This window comes from Perissodus microlepis, chromosome 3, assembly GCF_051167445.1.
Source record: "Perissodus microlepis isolate ML-2025 ecotype Zambia chromosome 3, ASM5116744v1, whole genome shotgun sequence".
NCBI lineage: Eukaryota > Metazoa > Chordata > Actinopteri > Cichliformes > Cichlidae > Perissodus > Perissodus microlepis.
Window position 1 is genome coordinate 8,699,011 of NC_140463.1, and position 20,419 is coordinate 8,719,429.

At 39.5% G+C, this 20,419-nt stretch overlaps 2 protein-coding genes across 4 annotated transcripts in view; one reads left to right on the top strand and one right to left on the bottom strand.

Moving 5' to 3' along the window:
• The window catches only part of LOC146389750 (neural cell adhesion molecule 2-like), a 631,716-nt gene that overhangs the window by 299,611 nt on the left and 311,686 nt on the right, over positions 1 to 20,419 (top strand). The gene's annotated exons all lie outside the window — the stretch shown is intronic.
• Positions 16,184 to 20,419, bottom strand: part of LOC146389761 (uncharacterized) — a 42,717-nt gene continuing 38,481 nt past the window's right edge. For 2 of the 3 annotated variants that reach the window (XM_084913397.1, XM_084913413.1), the window contains exons 2-3: positions 19,305 to 19,408; positions 16,184 to 18,849 (exon numbers count right to left, since the gene is read on the bottom strand). In XM_084913397.1, the coding sequence (XP_084769523.1) occupies positions 17,941 to 18,849; positions 19,305 to 19,322 (927 nt within the window). In that variant the 5' untranslated portion in view covers positions 19,323 to 19,408 and the 3' untranslated portion in view covers positions 16,184 to 17,940. The remainder of the gene's footprint in view (positions 18,850 to 19,304; positions 19,409 to 20,419) is intronic. The other variant, XM_084913405.1, reaches the window with a different exon arrangement.

Sequence of the window (20,419 nt, forward strand, 5' to 3'; positions counted from 1 at the left end):
TCTTTTTCTCCTCCCTGTTAAGGATCTCTGTGACTACAATGAATTTTCCTCCATCCATCACTGAGCTGCACTGAAGTAAAACTTAATCCTAAGCGCTGCAATACACCAAAGGACACCACTAATAAACACTAATTATACAGAACCTTAAGGTCACTTTGATTAGTCAATATAGATTATAATCTCATATTCAGTTGTCTGTTCTTCTTGCACCAACATTTTTTTCTGCAGGTAAGAACAGTCGTTAAGAACTATCTTCAGTGTAAAGAAGAACAAGAAGTATTGGAAGTGATTGTACAGCCCCCATAGAGCACATCATCAAGTTTGTCTGGGATCACATGAAGAGAGAGAAGGATGTGAGGAAGCCTACGTCCACAGAAGATCTGTGCTTAGTTCTCCAAAATGTTTAGAACAACCTACCAGCCGAGTTCCTTCAAAAACTGTGTGCAAGTGCACCTAGAAGACTTGATGCTGTTTTGAAGGCAAAGTGTGTTCACACCAAGTATTGATTTGATTTAGAGTTCTCTTTTGTTCATTCACTGCATTTTGTTGATTGAGCTAGCAGGGCTCAAACTAGAACACCGATCAGTCATATTTGTAGGTTATTGCCAATAACGTTCAACTATTAAAATACATTTTGCTAAAGTGACTTTAATGTCTCCTGTATTAGATCAAAATAAGAGAAAACAGATAACCACTGTTGTGATGCCCTTTATCTCTCACCTGGGTTTGTTGGTTTTGTCAAGTCAATTAATACAAAGAAGGACTGGCTTTGTTGAGCTTCCTCAGTTAAAACCCTAACACAGGTACACACTTAGCCTGTATTTTGTAGGAACATTACATTCTGGCAACTTAAGCTCACCATCTGTAAACTTAACATGTGAAGTTCAAGATTACAGAAAACAAACTGAAGCAGAATTAAGAGAAACTCTGTATTTGTTTCTTTATCAGTACCTGTGAGAAGACTGTTCATACTGCGTTGTTCTCTCTGCAAAGGTTTCTATCAGTAAATCTCAGAAAGACAAAGTAAACATTTACCGTCAGGTCCCGAGCTACTGCTAAAGATACTGTTACTGTGCCACGTGCATATCTTTGGAAATTGAATTAGGTGGTGTGGAGATCAGGGAAATATTTTACTGCTACTATTCATAACCATCATTACCATTACATTAAACACATATTCATCATTAATATTTTGATAAATTTCTTTCAATCCGTGTCTCTGATTCATGCGTGTGCAGCAGGTTGTGTGAATTTTGTACTTCTGTTTTCCTTCAGAGAATTTTGCTCCTCTTTTCTCCTCAATTTGTTTCCACTCCTTTCCCTACTACGCCTCCCAATCTTATCTCCTCAATTGGTCTCTTAATTATTCAAACTGGGTTCAAGCTATCATGTTTGGGACTCTCTAATCAAAAGCGAGCCTGACTTATGGCCTTGGCTCCCTATTTCATCTGCCTTCAACAACGGTGGGAGTGACGCTCCCGTGGAATGTGCTCTCTGTCTCCTTTATTATCAGAAAACAAGGTCCTGACTCTCTGAAAACAGTATTTCTTATAACTCAACAGTATAATGCATCATAAAACAATATAATTCATTCACAATAAATCAGCAGTCTAATGTAATACAAATCAGTTTAACAAATGTAATAGTTATCACTAGGGATGGGTACCGGTATCGGGTGCCATGATGGCACCGGTTCTGACATAAACGGTAGTAACCAGACCGAAAAGCAGCGCACATTTCGGTGCTTTATTTCGGTGCTTTTTTTTTTCTGAGCTGTGATACACTTTAGATTCTAGCCAATCATTTTACGTTTCCGAGGATAGTAGGCGGGCCCAGGTAGGTACGTTCTTTTAGAGCAGAGCTACAGATTAAAAATGCCCAAGGCGAAGCGGTCAAAAGTCTGGCTGTACTTCACGGCAAAATATGCAAACTCAGCAGCCTGCAACAAGTGCTTTAAGGTGATACTGTGATACTGTCAAAGGAGGTAACACCTCAAATCCGATGAAACACCTGGCGACGCATAGCGTTTTTTTTAAAAGCCGAGAAATGCACCGTATTTGATAGCTTGCTGCGAGACCTCACACCGAGCACATCTACTGCGGGAGTGGTGCCTGTTATCGGACCCGGAGTTAGCAACATCCCCCAAAAACCCGAAGAGGAGAGTCCTGGCCCCTAGCCCTGCCAGTGTAGCAGAAATGATGAGGATGAGGATGACAGCAGCAGCCGTTCTTCTCTGCGTGAGTAGCTTAATGTTGTTCGTGTGTAATTTGAGTAGGCTAACCACGTTATTACATTAATGCATGTAAGGTGAACTAGCAAACACCATCATAGCTACATGCGGCTGTCTTCTTGTTTGATGGCAGATGCTCCCTTCACCCTGGCCAAAAAGGCTAAAATGACCAAAGAAAAAGTGGAAAACAGCTAAACATGAGAGGTTTTTGGACAAAGTTTGTGTTTTTTCCATTGATTAAGCACTGCTTCCAGCCAAGAGTGATACCATATATGCCCCATAGCTGCAGAAAAGGCTAACATTGTTATCTTTTTACAAAAAAACAGCTAAACATGAGAGGTTTTTGGACCAATTTTGTGTTATCCATTCTTTAAGCACCGGTTTGAGCACCGTTTAAGCACCGGCACCGTTTCAAAAGTACCGGTTTGGCACCGGTATCGGATAAAACCTAAATGATACCCATCCCTAGTTATCACCTTCTTCTAATTCAGGAGAATAGTGCAAACTAAAACTACATAATAGTTTCACAATCTTTAAATATGGGTATAACGTGGCATACGATAATATAATAATCTCACAATTCCCCCTTTGATCTCTTTTTAAAGAGATCACTTACACCCTAGAATCCATGTTTGCGAGGTCCATTTCTTCTTCTTAGCCCTGAGGCCCTCTGTCCCCCTTTAACGGGTGGACCATATGTGGGATGACCTCTGTGTTTGCGCAGTTCAGATGCAAGAAAAACTATGATTACAACAACAATAGTAGGTGCAGATGACACTTCCATCACTCTCCAGTTCTCCCACAGCTTTATTTTGGTGCTCCAGTTTCCCCAACCTCATCTTGGTGCCACCTTGTACCTTTCAAACGTACTCAGACTAGAACCTCTGTCCAAGGAGCTTTTAACCATTATTTTATTGCTGCAGCTACCAGTGTCTTTCAGTCGGGTGATACTCTGCTCTTCTTTCTTCGACCTCAGGGGTTAGACCACCCTTCAGTCGTTGCACAGATCAGGGGATTATTCTGCCCCGATTTCAAACAAAGATCTGTGTATTCTGGGGTCACCGCCATGTCCCCCTTTTTACCAAGAGCCTCTCGAACCTCGTTGGTCTGGTGTTCCTGGATTTTCGCCAACCCCTTCATGGTTATTCCGTGCTCCTGGAATCCATCCTCTTGAGGTGATTAGTCGGAGCCCAAACGCCATGACCCTTGGCCCCAGTTGCTGTCTTGGCAGTCTCTGTGTCTGTCTCTACTGCGAAGGATCCTCGTATCTCCGTGACCTCGTCTGGTGTCTGTTCCTTTCTCTGTAAGGCAGAAAACCAAAACACCTCTCTCCCTAGCCTTGATAATCTAATGTTTTTATTCATTGTTCTTCTAGCGATTCAGAATTGGTTTAGCATATATGTTCAGGACTCTCTGACCCAGGGACTTATTCTCATCATAATCTATGTGTGTGTAAGCGTGTTTGCATTTAGCCCTCTGCACTCAAAGTCAATACCTGCAATATATCAGTCCGGACCATCACGCCAAACGAAGCTTATGACCTTCAAAAGATTGAGTGCCAACTCATTATGAGCACATTCGCAATGTGTATGAAAACTGCGAGGTTTTGGAAACAAATTAAAACATACAGCTCTGTTATCACTTCCAACATAAATGAAGACAGAAAACTAAACAGCAGTGACGTTTGTAGGATTACTGAAGTTTGGCTAGCTGGTATGTAATGATGTGCTACGTGACCGCTAGCGACACAGCTATGTTAGCATAATATAAACAAGCTAACTTTTTTTTCCACTCAATAAAAGTTAACGTGAGTGTTCTCGGTGGTCAGGAACAAATGTAATCGCAAGGCAGGATGCTGTAAAAGGACCAAACTTCAGCCAGGAGAACAACTGAGATAATCCATCCACAATACGAGGTTAGTCATTCATATACTGCTGCATGGGCTGGGCTGTAGTTACATCCTAAGGTTTTAAAAACTGAGCTTAAATAAATGATTAGTGGTAATAAAAGCCGAGGGAGGTCAACAGTGATCATTGACTGTTGTAGGAGCTTTTTGATATTAAATAGAAGAAAATACAAAACATTAAACATGTTAACAACACAAAAGCCATATTAAACGCAGACTACTTTAGGCCCGGAAGTAGGATTCGTCACGTCATCACTTAACGACCGGATACTCAGCTTCTCATGAACACAGGCATTTTGTCTTCTAAACACTATTCAGTTTATTTCAATCATTAATGCTTAAACATGAAAATCACGATTTATACTTCTCACTGGTTCTCTAAAAAAGTCTGGGATCTTTTGGGTCATTACAAGCTTAAGTTTTACCATACCTAAATTATTAAACACACAAATAAAGTCATAAAATGTTAAAACTCAACTTTCCCCTTTTTGACACACTCCCACACTGTAAAAACTGTGATTTGGGTTAATTAGTATCTAATAGGAAAGTAATAGTAACTATTACTCAGTAAAAACATGTATGTGTTGTTTTGATTAAATCTAAGCAAAATTAAACATTTTTGAGATGTCCAGTTATTTAAATTTACACAATTTTGTTTGGAGTAAATTAAGCAATAGTTTGTTGAGCAGATTTAACAAAAATGTATGAGTACCGTGAAAAATGAAGAAATCTAATAGATTTAACTAATGAAAGCATTTTCATTTCAATCATTCTACACTTCCGCCCGTAGTCCGTTGTGCCACGTGCAGGACACACACGCTTCAGCAGTGGATGATCTCCATTTTGTCCGAGGTAAGATTATCTTAATTTGTACAAATATACGACACGTTTTAATAAGTAACGTATAGCAGTTTTGAGTAAAAGTTCTAAACAGTATGATACGTCAAAATTAGATTAATAATGACCACTGTAATGACAGTGTTGTATTTTTACGCAAAACGGCACGAAGTGGACTGCTAGCATAAGGTCACTTTCCAAGCCTTTGCGGTTGTGTTACTTCAGAGCTTTGACTAACCACGTTTTACCATATTAAAAAAATATATCAATGATGTATTTTGATGGGCTGTAACCTCCCTCATTTACTTTTAAAATTTTATGAAAAAGTTTTGCCCTCAGTGGTGAGTGATGTAGTTAAAATCATTTGTGTGGAATTTTGTCAGTCACAGTTTTTCAAAGCTTTTGTCTCCACGCAGTTTTTCAGTTGTGGTAATTAAGCTAAAGTGGCTCAGTCCTGCAAAATAACTGGTTTTCATTTTCATGCTGTCAGAGCCCCGTGAATTTAGTGCAGGCACAGCTCACATAGAGGGATGATGCAAGTTTCTAGTTAAACTGTATCAGTGAGATGCATACTCAGTCACGATGTTTATGTTTCTGTAGAACGATTTTCAAGACAAAGGTACATTCAGGAAATAATATAGTAATGCGTGTTTAATCTGACATAAGTCTTTCATAATTTCTATGTTTAACACCCAATGGTCTTTGGATACAGAGATGACCTTGTGTAGATTAAAAGGACATCTTTTCAAGTATGGGAAGATATATACAGTATATAAATACACAAATAGTGTTGATTCATGTCATGATCTATCACCAAATCGGTACAGAAAATAGGGTCTATCCCCTTTTTAATCTAATAAAGAGTTTCATTGTTTTATATATGAACCTCACCTTTAAAAAATTTAGTATTAATTCAAATTTGTCTTTAACAATTTGTGTGTGTAAAATTTTTACTTCGGAGAGTGCGATTGTTATTAATGTTGTGTTCTTTTCAGTTGTTGGAAGATCCCTCAACTTAAATTCAGCTGATCAGTATGTAGACTATGCATTTTGAATAGGTTTTGATGGATGGTTGTATTAAATTAAACAACTAGTTTTGAAATTGAAGCAGCAGAAAATGACTAAGTTGACCCTACTTAATCTAACGTAACTCTGCCCATTTACATTTTATTCTAGGTTGAACGAGATAGAGCTCCATGTAATCACTGATGACCAAATGGAGAAGTTGGTTCTTCCATCAGGGATCCCACCAACAGTAGAGGAGCTGCAAAGTGTTGTGAAGGATACCTTTGGGATTTCAAATGACTTCAGTCTTAAGTATTTTAAACCAAAATTTCAGGACTACTTCACTATTCGCAGAAGTGACCAGATAAAACACAAAGACACTGTGAAGGTTGTTGGCATCACCCTGGTCATCCTGCCAGTTTTCGGCAGCCCCTCTGATCAACTGTCAACTGACTATGACTCATCATCCAATCCAGTTGTATCCAATGCAGACTCTGCTGCAACCACATCTTCTCAGGACACCATTATTCTCAAAAGGCAGAAGTTCACAGAACGTTGTGAGCCCTGGCCGAAGCTGTTCTGTTAGCTGTTCATGAGGGGGCGTCATAAATAATACCCGGATGTTATAAAAACAACTGCTTGTGTATCATTGGGCGGAGATCGATGCTGTCTGTGTGCAGTGTTCATCTCCCCACGCGTGTGTTCATTAAAAATCATTGTTTGACCAAAGCTCTTCTGGACCGATTGTTGTTTTTGTGCTCACCCTCAATAGTTGGACCCGTAACAGTGGCAAAATTTGAGAATTAAAATCAGTTAATTAATTAAAAAAGATAGAAAACAAGTTGAAAACCAAATTGAAAGGAAATATGTGTCGGTGTAACCATATTCATCAGCATGAACACCAGACAACTTCAGGTTCTGTCACAACCGGGCAGCCAACACAAGGAAGAGGACTCAGATGTAGACACCACACAGAGGCTCGGAGGAACAGTGTAAAAGAAGATTTTATTTTGGCAAAATCACTAAATATGAACTAAAGGTGAGAGGCAAATGAATCTACCCTCTGGAATTGCTCAAACCCATACACTAACATGCAATGCTACAAACTCACGGGACTAAGAAACTGAAAATTAACCCACACTATGGCAAGCAAGAAACTCAGAGTAACAAGATTCAATATCCAAGTGGGACACAAGAGCTGAACTACGAAGTACTAAACTATCCATCCATCTATTCGCTCCGCTTATCCTTTTCAGGGTCGCGGAGGGTGCTGGAGCCTATCCCAGCTGTCATAGGGCGAGAGGCGGGGTACACCCTGGACAGGTCACCAGTTTGTCGCAGGGCCAACACACAGAGACAGACAACCATTCGCGCTCACATTCACACCTATGGGCAATTTAGATTAATCAATCAACCTTTGGACTGTGGGAGGAAGCCGGAGTACCCGGAGAGAACCCACGGAAACACGGGTAGAACATGCAAACTCCACACAGAAAGACCCCGGCCTGATGGTGGAAGGAGTTTCAGCAATGTTCAAAAACTGTAGAGTTGGCCACGGCGTCTCTCTAGCAGCTGCAACTTTGGAAAAGAATGGTAGTGTCCTTTCTCTTTTTGTATATAAATAAATGTTGATGTTGTGCTATGGGATTGTATGTTTCAATTTTACTTATAATGTGCCAAATCACTACAACAGACGGCTCAAGGCAATGCCGTCCAGAGTAAGGATCTTGTTAGCCACAGAGTTTCTAAGATTTTTACGCCCCGTTACAATAACCTCAGTTTTATCTGAACTTAGAAACAGAAAATTAAAGCTCATTATGTGTCTAAGACATCCCGGCAGTTTAACCAATAAAGGGGGTATCATATGCATAGCAGTGAAAATGTATGCTATGCTATGCCTTCTAAAGCATGTATAATGTAACCAGAACTGGTCTTTGCACAGAAGCCTGTGGAGCTTCATAATTAACCTCAGTGTGTGAAGAGGACTCTCCATTTAATAATAGCTGTAATAAAATGTTATGGCCAACGGTGTTAAACGCTGCACTTCGGTCTAGCAGGGAAGATTTCAACTTTTCAATATGAATGAAGGCTGAAAACTGATTAGATTAATGTCTGATGATCTTTTCTGTGCTTCTTCAAGTTTGTAACACCGAACATATTAAAGGATGATATAAGGTTCACAGGAAGAGGTTAATTAGACACACTTACTATTTTTCTTTATACTCTTTCTTTCTTGACATGTTTAATGTGATTACTATCAGAGGAGAAAATAAACCATATGTAGTTTAAAACCTTTTTATTTAATCAAACTGTAATGTTGTTGAACTCTGACGGACGTGTCTTTTAATCTTGTCAACAAATCCTTAATCACCTAAATGTGCCATTTATCATCTTGTAAAATGTTCTCTCTGCTTATGTTGTACATCTCCCCGGACACTCTCTGCTTCACCTGTCCTGTGCAGGTGGTCCAACCCCTGCCTGCCTCCTTAAACTGGGGTGTTTAAATCTCTTTACCTCTGTTGTGAACTTCACACAAAGTTTGTGGTAACAAAATCAAACTGACGAGGATCTCGTTTGAAAAACACGCACTCACGAGACAAAATAAAAACAGACTGCTCAAAGCAAAAGCAGAGCTCACGGCTGGTAGTACAAAAACACAGTGACAACGTGCGTATTAGATAACCTCAGTGCCAAAAGCATAAATATGAAAAAAGGTGGGATCACCAAGAATATCCTAAAAATGGCATTGAGGGGGGTGTTACAGTGAAAAAAACAAAACAAAAAGCAGCCAAATTTTCTTCTGAAAATGTTGAATTTTAGTAAAAACAATGCTCTGTAGTTTGATACTGTTGTTACAGACAAAGCAGATGTTTAAAGCCTTTGGACGCACATTTGAAATGCACTCATTCTCCTTATCAGCTGGAAACATTGAAGCCGTAAAATGACTTTTTCGAACGGATAAAAACTATTGAACAACAGCAATGTTGAGCCTGTTCCAAAATTTGAATGTACATGTGTTGAAGGTGCGGGTCTTGTTGAATTATTAAACATACTTTCTTTAATTCTTCGAGCCACAAAAACAACAACTTTTAATTTTCTTCTGCTTGAGTATCGGCCTCGGGTATCTCTACTTATCATTGCTGAGTCAGTTGTCTGTTTGTGCTACTTTTTTCAAGGAGCAGTGGATTATTGGTAAGGGTGACTTTATGTGTTTAGTTACTTAAGTGGAAGTACTGTGGAAAGTTTTACCTTACATACATAGGGCTGACAGTACAGCCTCTGAGGTAACTGTTTACAAGATGTTATAATCTAGCCAAAGGTTCTTTGCAATTTTACATTGATAAACATTATCCTTAACATATTTGGCCCACATAAAGTACCATGGCCATCACACTGTCATTTAGAAATGTTTAAATAACTCGTGTCTTAAGTCCTTCCATCAAACAGAAAATAAAAAAAAGTCGCGTGGTTCACTTTTATATCACAAAATGTTAGAAATATAACTCGTTCATAACAACCTGAAAGGCTGGGAGTTTAAAATGCAAACCAATGGAAGCAGAAGTAGAAGACTATAATGTCACAGAGCACAGGGTGTCTATTATTGTGTAGACATTTATAAATAAGAGCTTAATAAAGATGCTTAATTTATTCAGAAATAAACAGGTGGAGTGATCTTTATCAAAAGTAGAAGTCACATCTGTGGCTAAACCACTGTACCCAAAAACTTTAAAAATCTACTGTGTGTGAGGCTGTGTACGTAAAGCTTGCCCTTCACACCCGCGTGTAACAAGCCATTTGTTGGGGGTTGTGGATTTGACACCTCAGCATTGTGAAAGTGGGGAAACATGTTTCTGGCTGAGCATAAGATTTCTGCTTACAACTTAGAACCTCAGTTCTAAATGAAATTCAAATTTTTTTTTGTTTTTTTATAAGTGCGGCTAATGTATTATTTGACTTCTAAGGCACACACACACACACACACACACACACACACACACACACACAAGAACAACAACACAGAGAAGAAGAAGAGGGGGTAGCTTTACTATGCATCATAAAAACGCAATCATTCATCTTCCTACTGTGTCTTTCTGTTCTGGCTTTAGAATCAGTGGTTGTTTACTGAGCCGTACTTTGGGAGTCATACTGTTGTGATACTGGGGAGAAAAGGGTAAGGTTTGATAGACTAAACCATTACACACAAAACTTCAAAAACCTAAAGAGTGAGTGAGACTGCTAGCTGTGTCGTTCAGCAATAAACTTATCTACAAACGTGTTAGTAAAGAGTGACTTGTACTTCTGTCTCATTAAGCAACGGTTTAATAAATTTCACTGCAAACTATAAAAGGAATCTGGATTGAAATAGAACATAGCAGTGATGGATTAAGTGCAGGAAACACTAGTATTAGGTGTCTATGGTACAAATCTCCTTCAACATTCACAATGACCAAAGTGAGGACTACAGACGTTTCTCTCAGTTGGTTGTGTTCAGCTAAATACACTGAGACTGCTCCACATTTGTTAGTGAGTTAACTCTGGATGTCTGTAGGTTTGTCAAACTTGGAGTGAACAAAAGCAGAAAAACAGTAAAAGATGCAGACAGTGAAAGTCTGGTTTATTTCATGAACACAATGAAACATTTTACAGTCCACAGAGCAAAGTAGCATACATGATAATGGATACACATAACACGGTCAGTGAGAAGTAAAACTCATCGTCTTACCACATGTTATATTCTGTAAACTTAAAATAAACCACAGAAATTAGAGTTTAGTGTTTTAAAGTCATCTATTAAAAACATGAGTCAACATTACTGAAGTGACACTTTAACGATGCTTCATATCACCGTATTTATGATGATAAAATGTGTTCTCTCATTAGTAGATATCTGTGCTGTCACTTGTCATGAAAAAGTCCTGAGCCAGGGTTCAAGCTTCCTCTTCAATTACTATTGATCATTAATAGGACGCACAAAAAATTTGTCACATTATCCCCATAAACAACATGCTTTTATAGAAATCATTGTGACACAAATATTTAGATTCTTGGTTCACAATGTGCATGAATTCAAAATCTTTAGAGTTTCATATTTATAAAGTATCGCAAATAATACATTTATACCATTGTATGAGCTACACAGCCTCTGTGTCCCGCTTGGATCCTCATTCCGAAAATTCACATGTTTAAATAAAATGGTGAATTGGCTAGTGATGAGGAGCCACTTAGATACGTAAGATGAGGTTTGATTAAATTAAACTCTTATGAACAGCTATGAATTCTACCTCTCTGCTGATGTGTTCCAAACAAACGATGCTTTCAACATGTCCATACTGTGTGCTAACCACCTCACACCGCTTTGTTTGGGAAAAATAAAAAGTTAAAACGATATACCTTGCGGCATTTGTGAAGTGCTGAGGAAAATACTATGTGTCTGATGGGGGTTTTTTATATACAGGGAGTGCAGAAGTGCAAGTTGTATTTTTGAGGAATAATTTTATTATTGAACAACAACCATGTTCTCAATGAACCCAAAAAACTCATTAATATCAAAGCTGAATGTTTTTGGAAGTAGTTTGTAGTTTGTTTTTAGTTTTAGCTATTTTAGGGGGATATCTGTGTGTTCAGGTGACTATTACTGTGCATAATTATTAGGCAACTTAACAAAAAACAAATATATACCCATTTCAATTATTTATTTTTACCAGTGAAACCAATATAACATCTCCACATTCACAAATATACATTTCTGACATTCAAAAACAAAACAAAAACAAATCAGCGACCAATATAGCCACCTTTCTTTGCAAGGACACTCAAAAGCCTGCCATCCATGGATTCTGTCAGTGTTTTGATCTGTTCACCATCAACATTGCGTGCAGCAGCAACCACAGCCTCCCAGACACTGTTCAGAGAGGTGTACTGTTTTCCCTCCTTGTAAATCTCACATTTGATGATGGACCACAGGTTCTCAATGGGGTTCAGATCAGGTGAACAAGGTGGCCATGTCATTAGTTTTTCTTCTTTTATACCCTTTCTTGCTAGCCACGCTGTGGAGTACTTGGACGCGTGTGATAGAGCATTGTCCTGCATGAAAATCATGTTTTTCTTGAAGGATGCAGACTTCTTCCTATACCACTGCTTGAAGAAGGTGTCTTCCAGAAACTGGCAGTAGGACTGGGAGTTGAGCTTGACTCCATCCTCAACCCGAAAAGGCCCCACAAGCTCATCTTTGATGATACCAGCCCAAACCAGTACTCCACCTCCACCTTGCTGGCGTCTGAGTCGGACTGGAGCTCTCTGCCCTTTACCAATCCAGCCACGGGCCCATCCATCTGGCCCATCAAGACTCACTCTCATTTCATCAGTCCATAAAACCTTAGAAAAATCAGTCTTGAGATATTTCTTGGCCCAGTCTTGACGTTTCAGCTTGTGTGTCTTGTTCAGTGGTGGTCGTCTTTCAGCCTTTCTTACCTTGGCCATGTCTCTGAGTATTGCACACCTTGTGCTTTTGGGCACTCTGAAATATGGCCAAACTGGCGGCAAGTGGCATCTTGGCAGCTGCACGCTTGACTTTTCTCAGTTCATGGGCAGTTATTTTGCGCCTTGGTTTTTCCACACGCTTCTTGCGACCCTGTTGACTATTTTGAATGAAACGCTTGATTGTTCGATGATCATGCTTCAGAAGCTTTGCAATTTTGAGACTGCTGCATCCCTCTGCAAGATATCTCACTATTTTTGACTTTTCTGAGCCTGTCAAGTCCTTCTTTTGACCCATTTTGCCAAAGGAAAGGAAGTTGCCTAATAATTATGCACACCTGATATAGGGTGTTGATGTCATTAGACCACACCCCTTCTCATTACAGGGATGCACATCACCTAATATGCTTAATTGGTAGTAGGCTTTCGAGCCTATACAGCTTGGAGTAAGACAACATGCATGAAGAGGATGATGTGGACAAAATACTCATTTGCCTAATAATTCTGCACTCCCCGTAGGTGGATTTGGTTTCAGTTGGCCTCTGAGATGCAGATATAAAGAACAGGTTGTAAAGAAAAAGGTGGAAAAACTATGGAACTACAGTTGGGATGTGTGTGCTGGGATGCTCTTGATAAAGGGAGCCGCTTTTATTGTTTTATGACTTCTTTTGCTGACTGTTGGGGGCCTAACTGTAACCCCCTCTGTGTAACTGTTGCAGAGTAAAGAATCTGTGGTTTTTAGAGATCACAAGAAAAGTTTATTTCTAAAGGAATACCTGTTGTTTGTGGTGCTCTATTTAAAAATATTAGCCTCTGTGTCTTTTCGGAGAGCTAAAGAAAAGTGAGATGCTCCTAATGCAGTTAAATCATCTATGTGTAATCATTGAATCTTACTGTTACAGGGTGTTTGTGACTAGTAGATAATTAGAGGGCTAGTTGCATTAAAGGAACATTGGGGGTTGATACAGTGCTAGTGTGGCTAGGTGTGAATATGTGCTTTTAGAAGTATCACAGTTTATTTCTAAAGGGATACCTGTTGTTTGTGGTACTCTGTTTAAAAACTATTAGCCTCTGTGTCTTTCAGAGCGCTAAAGAATGTCAAATGCTCCTAAACTAGCTAAAATAAATCATCTGTGTCTAAATAACAGAACGCTGAGACCTATACAATCCTTAAAAACTGTTTAATTAAAACATATAATAGTTTCATTAAATAAAACGCAGATTAAACACATGTGAACTCATATGACGCCTGAACTCACATGCACGAGCAAAAGTGCCTACTACAGGGGGACACGCACGCGTTCATGCACTCACATGGATGCACAGGGGGAAAGGGGAGGGGTACGGGGGCAAAAAAAGTGCCTTTATATTACTACTAACACTGATTCAGGACAGACAATTAGTTATTTAAAACATTTCTATCAGTCCTTCACAAACAGGGAACAGTCTGTCTATTCTCTCCATCTGTCAGCTGCTGCTGGCTCTTCCTCCTCCTCTTCCTCACACACTGCTGAGTTTGTCCTGGTGGATCATCAGGGGTGCAAAGCCTTTATTCTTACAAGCCGGATGACTTGTAAGAATGAATGATGCTGCAAAGCATGAAAATGCCATTGGGTCTGCCGTGGTGGTTTACAGTTATCAATTCTTTTCAAATCTATTTTTTAGAAAAATCGAGAAAAATAAAAAGTGCATGCGAACCAGTAAACAAATTAAAAGAAACAAGTACTGTTGAGAAACTATAATACAAAAATTACAATTAAAATTCTCAACAACAAAAACAACTGGTGAATATATAACTAATATGTAAGCAACTTAACAATCCCCCAAAGTCACGTCACATGACAGCGTAACATCTAAACACAAGAGGGGGGAGGAGGAGCAAAGTCTGCCTGCTCTTCGCTGACACGGGAGCAGCGAGTCCGGTGACCTGGCTGTTTCGTCTTTGCCGAATGCACAGCATTGCAAACAAGAGCAGAAATTAAAGTAAAGAATTGATCTCACCAGGCTAGAATCGATCCGATACCGATGCTGATTTGGTATCGATTAATAACGCGATGAATAATGCGATATTGATTCATTAAATCCTGAATCGATTTCTAAATATAAATGTATTTTGCCAGAAACGCAGGGAGCTCACAAAACTATTTCAATGACCACCAAACAGCTAAAACAATAAATGAGAGCAGGTGAACAGATTCCACACAAAGACGTGAACACAAAGCGCGGACCCGATGCATCAGTGAGATGTCCTCTTTCTCACCCGACGACATGAACACGGACACGCCGTCGGGGCAGAAAGTCAACATCTCACTGATTCTGAGTTGCAGCTTTTGTTCCTCTCCGACCAAAAGAAAGCTTCTGTTTGGCTGTTTAATAAAAAATTTTTAAATTATGCCAAATTGAAAAACGCTTAGCTTGCTGTTTTTCTGTGTTTTATCCTCAGTTACTTTGAAACAGTTACTGAGTCAAAATTGAATTTAATCAAATCGATTATAGAAATCATTGACGATACCCAGCCCTAGTGACTAGCCTAAGCCCAACAGGAGTGGATGTAGCTGTGGGTAATGAGAAAAGATGAAAAGGTTGATAACACATTATATGCAGTAAATGCACTGCCCAAGTGTCCCCTCTCCCCACTGCCTGTCAATAAAGAACTTTGTGTTGACAAGATTGTTAGGTAATCATTTACAAATCTATCATATCTGCATCGACAGCGTTAACTGATGAGGTTGAAAAATTCAATAATTACATTTAAAAGTTTACTCTTCGGCCACCACGCTTCTGCCAACTACCGTTTTATTAATTTTTTAGAAAAAAATTAGCCACAGTCAAAATTGCGCTATGAATTCTGGGATATGTTGCGCCACGAATGATACACCTGATTTATCCTTCAAGTCCGGGGAAATGAAGTGCGCATTTCCAGCCACATTTGGGATTGGGACAGCCTTCATCACGTCGCTGTGGTGTAATCAGCCTCCAAATGGGGTCTCAAAATTGTACCAAAAACTCTGTACCTCCCTCCATCCAACCACACACTACTTCGGGTTTGCCATCAGCCCTGCCTGCCTCAGGGAATCCGGGACTGTGACCAACCACTGCACACGCTCCACCAAGGTATCACTATGAATGACGACATCATCCAGGTAGGAAACAGCATATGCAGTGTGAGGACGCAGCTATCACTACAGGAGGTGCTGAAAAATGGCCGGGGCTTCAAACAAGCCAAACAGAAGTGTGACGAATTGGTACGAACCATACAGAGTGGAGAAGGCCGTTTTTGTCTTTGGACTCTGCAGACAAGGGAATCTGCCAATCAGCTGCATTTCAAAGTGGTGCTCCATGAGAGTCGTGCACACGGGCAGGGGGGAGAACACATCTGCAAAGTGCTGTTGCAATGCAGGAACATCTGCTTTATTGGAATGTGTGAGATGTTAATCACAATGCATCTTAAACACACTCTCTAAAAACGTCATGCCCACAGCACGTTTTTGAGAAAAATCAAATATTTTGGTCCTTGAAGATCATTTCAGAGTTTTTAATGAGCTGCAGGAACCCTGTTCTGTGTGAGTGGAGAACAGCCAAGTCGCCTCCTCTGATAAACCTCCACATGTACCACTGAAAACAGTTAAATTAGTTTGAATCGGAAATCAGGGCTCAAACTACTTGTTCTGAGACCATTTCTTCATTTTTCACACCAAACTGTTTAATAAGACAAACGTTACACAGAGTTCATCAAATATAACTAACACTTTAATATTATCAGGATTTCATAATACAAACTTCAAATCAACAGGGAAACAGATGCAGAACATGTGGATCAAAATGAATTCATTAAAAAACAACACGTGGACTTCAAGGATACAGCAAATACACTAAAGTGAAAGGAGGAGCCAAATATTTGAAGGAATCTGAATTAAGTAAAAGTAGTCACCTGTTATCTTTAAAATGGTCCTGATGTGTGCTGCTGTTTTTAACTTTCAACATTTCTTTGCTGCCACTGTGAATACGAATGTGGTCTTTGCCTAATTAAATAAAGGTTACACTGACTCACCCCTTCATCTTCTGGTACAAACTGGCATTACATGGAAGTACAGCCCAAAACCAGTTTAGCTTGAGTTTCTTTTTTCTGGACATAAAGTCACAGCAGGTGTTGTTTCAAAGCTGGTGGACAGATTTAGTTCATTTTGGAAGTTTTAAGAGCAACTGCTGTGAAAATATTTGTAGTTTTGGGAGAAAATGATTTAAGAGAAGATTTTACCACAGCAAAAGTTTAAATATGAATGTGAATGAAATTTAACTTAGGTAACACATAAAATGAATACAACTACTAAACACTACTGTGTCCTAAGGGAACAAAGGTTAAAATGTAACAGGGATAACATTTTAGACAATTAAATCCCTAAAAGGAAAAAAAATAAACTTGATATGCATATCTATACATGCAGCTTCCTAAATGTAACATTCAGGATTATCCACTGCAGGTCCAGACATCAGAGCTACCTCATCAGACCCAAGTGTGGCATCAGCTGACACTCTTTACAGGAGATTCCATCTGAACTCTGTGGAGCCTGATCTCAAGGTTTTTAAGTCTGACCCTGAAACCAGAAGAGGATCTTTCTCTCTCTTCAGATTCATTGTGATCCAGTGATTTCAGTCCTGCATGATCAGGCTGATGTTTGCACAGAGCAGATAATGAAGTGAAGGTTTTTGCACATTGGTAACAGTGAAACAGTTTATTTACAGTGTGGGATCGTTTGTGTTCGGAGTATGAACTGAGATTCCTGAAGCTCTTGTCACACTGGTCACAGCTGAAGTTCACTTCCATGTGTGTACGTTCATGTTTGTTACGATGACCTGATTGTGAGAAGCTTTTGTCACAGTGTCTGCACTTGTATGGTGTCTCTCCTGTGTGGATTTGCTTATGTTTTTTCATTGAGCTCACGTGCAGTGGTGAAGGATGACCCACACTGGTCACAGATGTGCTTTTTGACCCCACTGTGGAAGAGTTCATGTATTTTTAATGTACTTGGTGTGTGGAAGCCTCTCCTACATTCTTTGCAGTAGTTCATTTTGTCTCCAGTGTGGCTACGTTGATGTGGTTTTAGGTCCCGTTGATGATTGGAAGTTTTTCTACAAAGGACACAGAGAAACTCTCTCCCACCACCACAGTGACGACAGGGTTGAGAAATGGATCCATGTGCTTTGCTCCACTTCTAAACAAAGACATTGTAAGTCAGTGAATTCCTTCAACGTTTTTATCCTGAACGTTGCCTGAAATAAAAAGCATCTCTGCCAACGTCCAATTACATTTTACTGTTTACATTACAACACTCAGCTTACTGAGAGAAAATGAGTCTTCATTTTTCCAAACAGTTCATTCAGTATAACTCCATAAGTTTACTGATCAGACTTGTTCCAAGCACTCAGGTTAAAATTACAAGATAAAAAACTAAATACATACCTCACAGTAACTGCACTTGTAGAGTTACTTTCTGGTGTGGATCTGTTGGTGTTTTTTCAGCTGATGAGGATATTTAAAAGACTTTCCACACAAGTGACAGTTGTACGCTTTAACTCCACTGTGGATGAGTTGGTGTGTTTTTAAGCTTCCAGCCTGGGTAAAAGACTTTCCACACAACTCACAGCTGTAAGGTTTAACTCCACTGTGGATGAGTTGGTGTGTTTTTAAGCTTCCAGCCTGGGTAAAAGACTTTCCACACAACTCACAGCTGTAAGGTTTAACTCCACTGTGGATGAGTTTGTGTGTTTTTAAGTCTCCAGCCAGGGTAAAAGACTTTCCACACAAGTTACATCTGTACGCTTTAACTCCACTGTGGATGAGTTGGTGAGTTTTTAAGTTTCCAGCCTGGGTAAAAGACTTTCCACACAAGTCACAGCTGTAAGGTTTAACTCCACTGTGGATGAGTTGGTGTCTTTTTAAGACTCCAGCCTGGCTAAAAGACTTTCCACACTCATCACATCTGTACGCTTTAACTCCACTGTGGATGAGTTGGTGTGTTTTTAGGCTTTGAGCATGGGTAAAAGACTTTCCACACAAGTCACAGGTGTAAATTTTAACGCCACTGTGGATGAGTTGGTGTCTTTTTAAGACTCCAGCCTGGGTAAAAGACTTTCCACACAACTCACAGCTGTAAGGTTTAACTCCACTGTGGATGACTTGGTGTATTTTTAAGCTTCCAGCCTGGGCAAAAGACTTTCCACACAAGTCACAGCTGTAAGGTTTTACTCCACTTTGGATGAGTTGGTGTGTTTTTAAGTCTCCAGCCCGGGTAAAATCCTTCCCACACTCATCACAGCTGTAGGTTTTCTCTCCCTTTCTTCTGTGAGGTTTGTTGGCCTCCTGAGAGCGCTGACTTCTTGCTCCATGTTGGTCCTGCAGTGACAGAGATACAAACACAGGCAGTGAGTGAAATGCAGTCGTGGAACAAACTGAAACTCCCTCTATTGGTGGAATCAAACATGTAAACATAAACACATTGTAGGTGTGTTACCATTACCTTCTGGTGACAGTATCACATTACAATGATGTGCTACAATGAGAGTTGTAATGAAAATGACATTATTGAAGAAATATCAATCAGCAGAGAAACTCTTTTACTTCAGAAAAAATTTGAGTTCAACTGATGATATTGTTGTTTCAATGTGTGTAGAGAAAATATGATCTTTGTATTTTCTTGTAACTTCTGTGGTTCTTGGTTGTGAATGTAGATTCTGTATATATGGAGGAACCCAGGATGGAAAAGATAAAGCTGCTGTTAACATGTTTTTAAAAACCAACCAGCTGTACACACAGTTTCAATAACAGTGTAACTGTGATGTTTTTCTCACCTTTTGTGTTGAAGTCATTGTTTCCTCTGTAGTGGCTGAGCTGAGTCCAAATGGCTGAAATTGTTCCTCTGCTGCACCACCACTCTTCTCCTCCTGTTACTCAGCTGGGACACAAAAAGTATATATTTGTATTTTATCCCTGACAAAAAGAAGCAGAGCAAATAAACATGACCAAACTCCTCAGTGACAACAATACCTATGAAGCTTCAAGGAGAAACCCCAGAATCAACTACAAAAAGAAAGTCATCAGTTGCCTACAAGAACTTGAAAGGGGAAAAACCCCTGACCCCCCTGCAGATCACCACCTTTACCCAGGGGATGCTACACCCTGTATATATGGACTTCCATAGATCCACAAAGACGGAGTCCCGATCAGTCTCAATAGTAGCAGCTTAAACTCAGCCACCTACAACATTTCAAGCACCTCATTACCATCCTAGCTTCCCTAGGATGGTAATTTCGAAACATTTTGAAACTCACTTTGTTAATGTGGAATTCTAAATTTATTTTACAAATGGAGGATTTATTCTACAATTCATCATCTAAGCATCTAAGAATTCTGTATTTCGATGTGTGTGTGGCTATTGTGGTTCTCCATATGGTGGTACAAATAGAGGACATAGAGGAAGTGGCACACATCACGAGGGGGTACATTTACAATCACACACAGTGTGGTTGGCTAGGTTAACTCACAAGCAGAATTTAGCTGTGCCTGACTACAATAGAGACTTTCTTCTTTAGATGTTTCTGAAACAAGAAGGTGTAGTAAAGAGATTTGTTTCAGAAAAAGGGGAAAGTAATTAAAACAACATACATAAGCACAGAATGTTTTAATCCCACTAACACATACACACACATGCAATGAAGCTCATGAATACCAGATGGTATTTTAAACCCGTGTTTCTGATTTTATCATCTTGTTCGGTTCACTTAGTGAGATGAGAAGCGATATATGAACTAGTGGACTAATATTATATTAGGAAAGACGATTGAATGATAGCAGGGTGAACAGAATGCAGCAGAGGGTTTAAATGAGTGAGACTAACAGATTCTTAGTTTCTTGTTCCTGATGATCAGATAAATGATGAGTTTAAAATCCAGGTAAGGAACGAAGA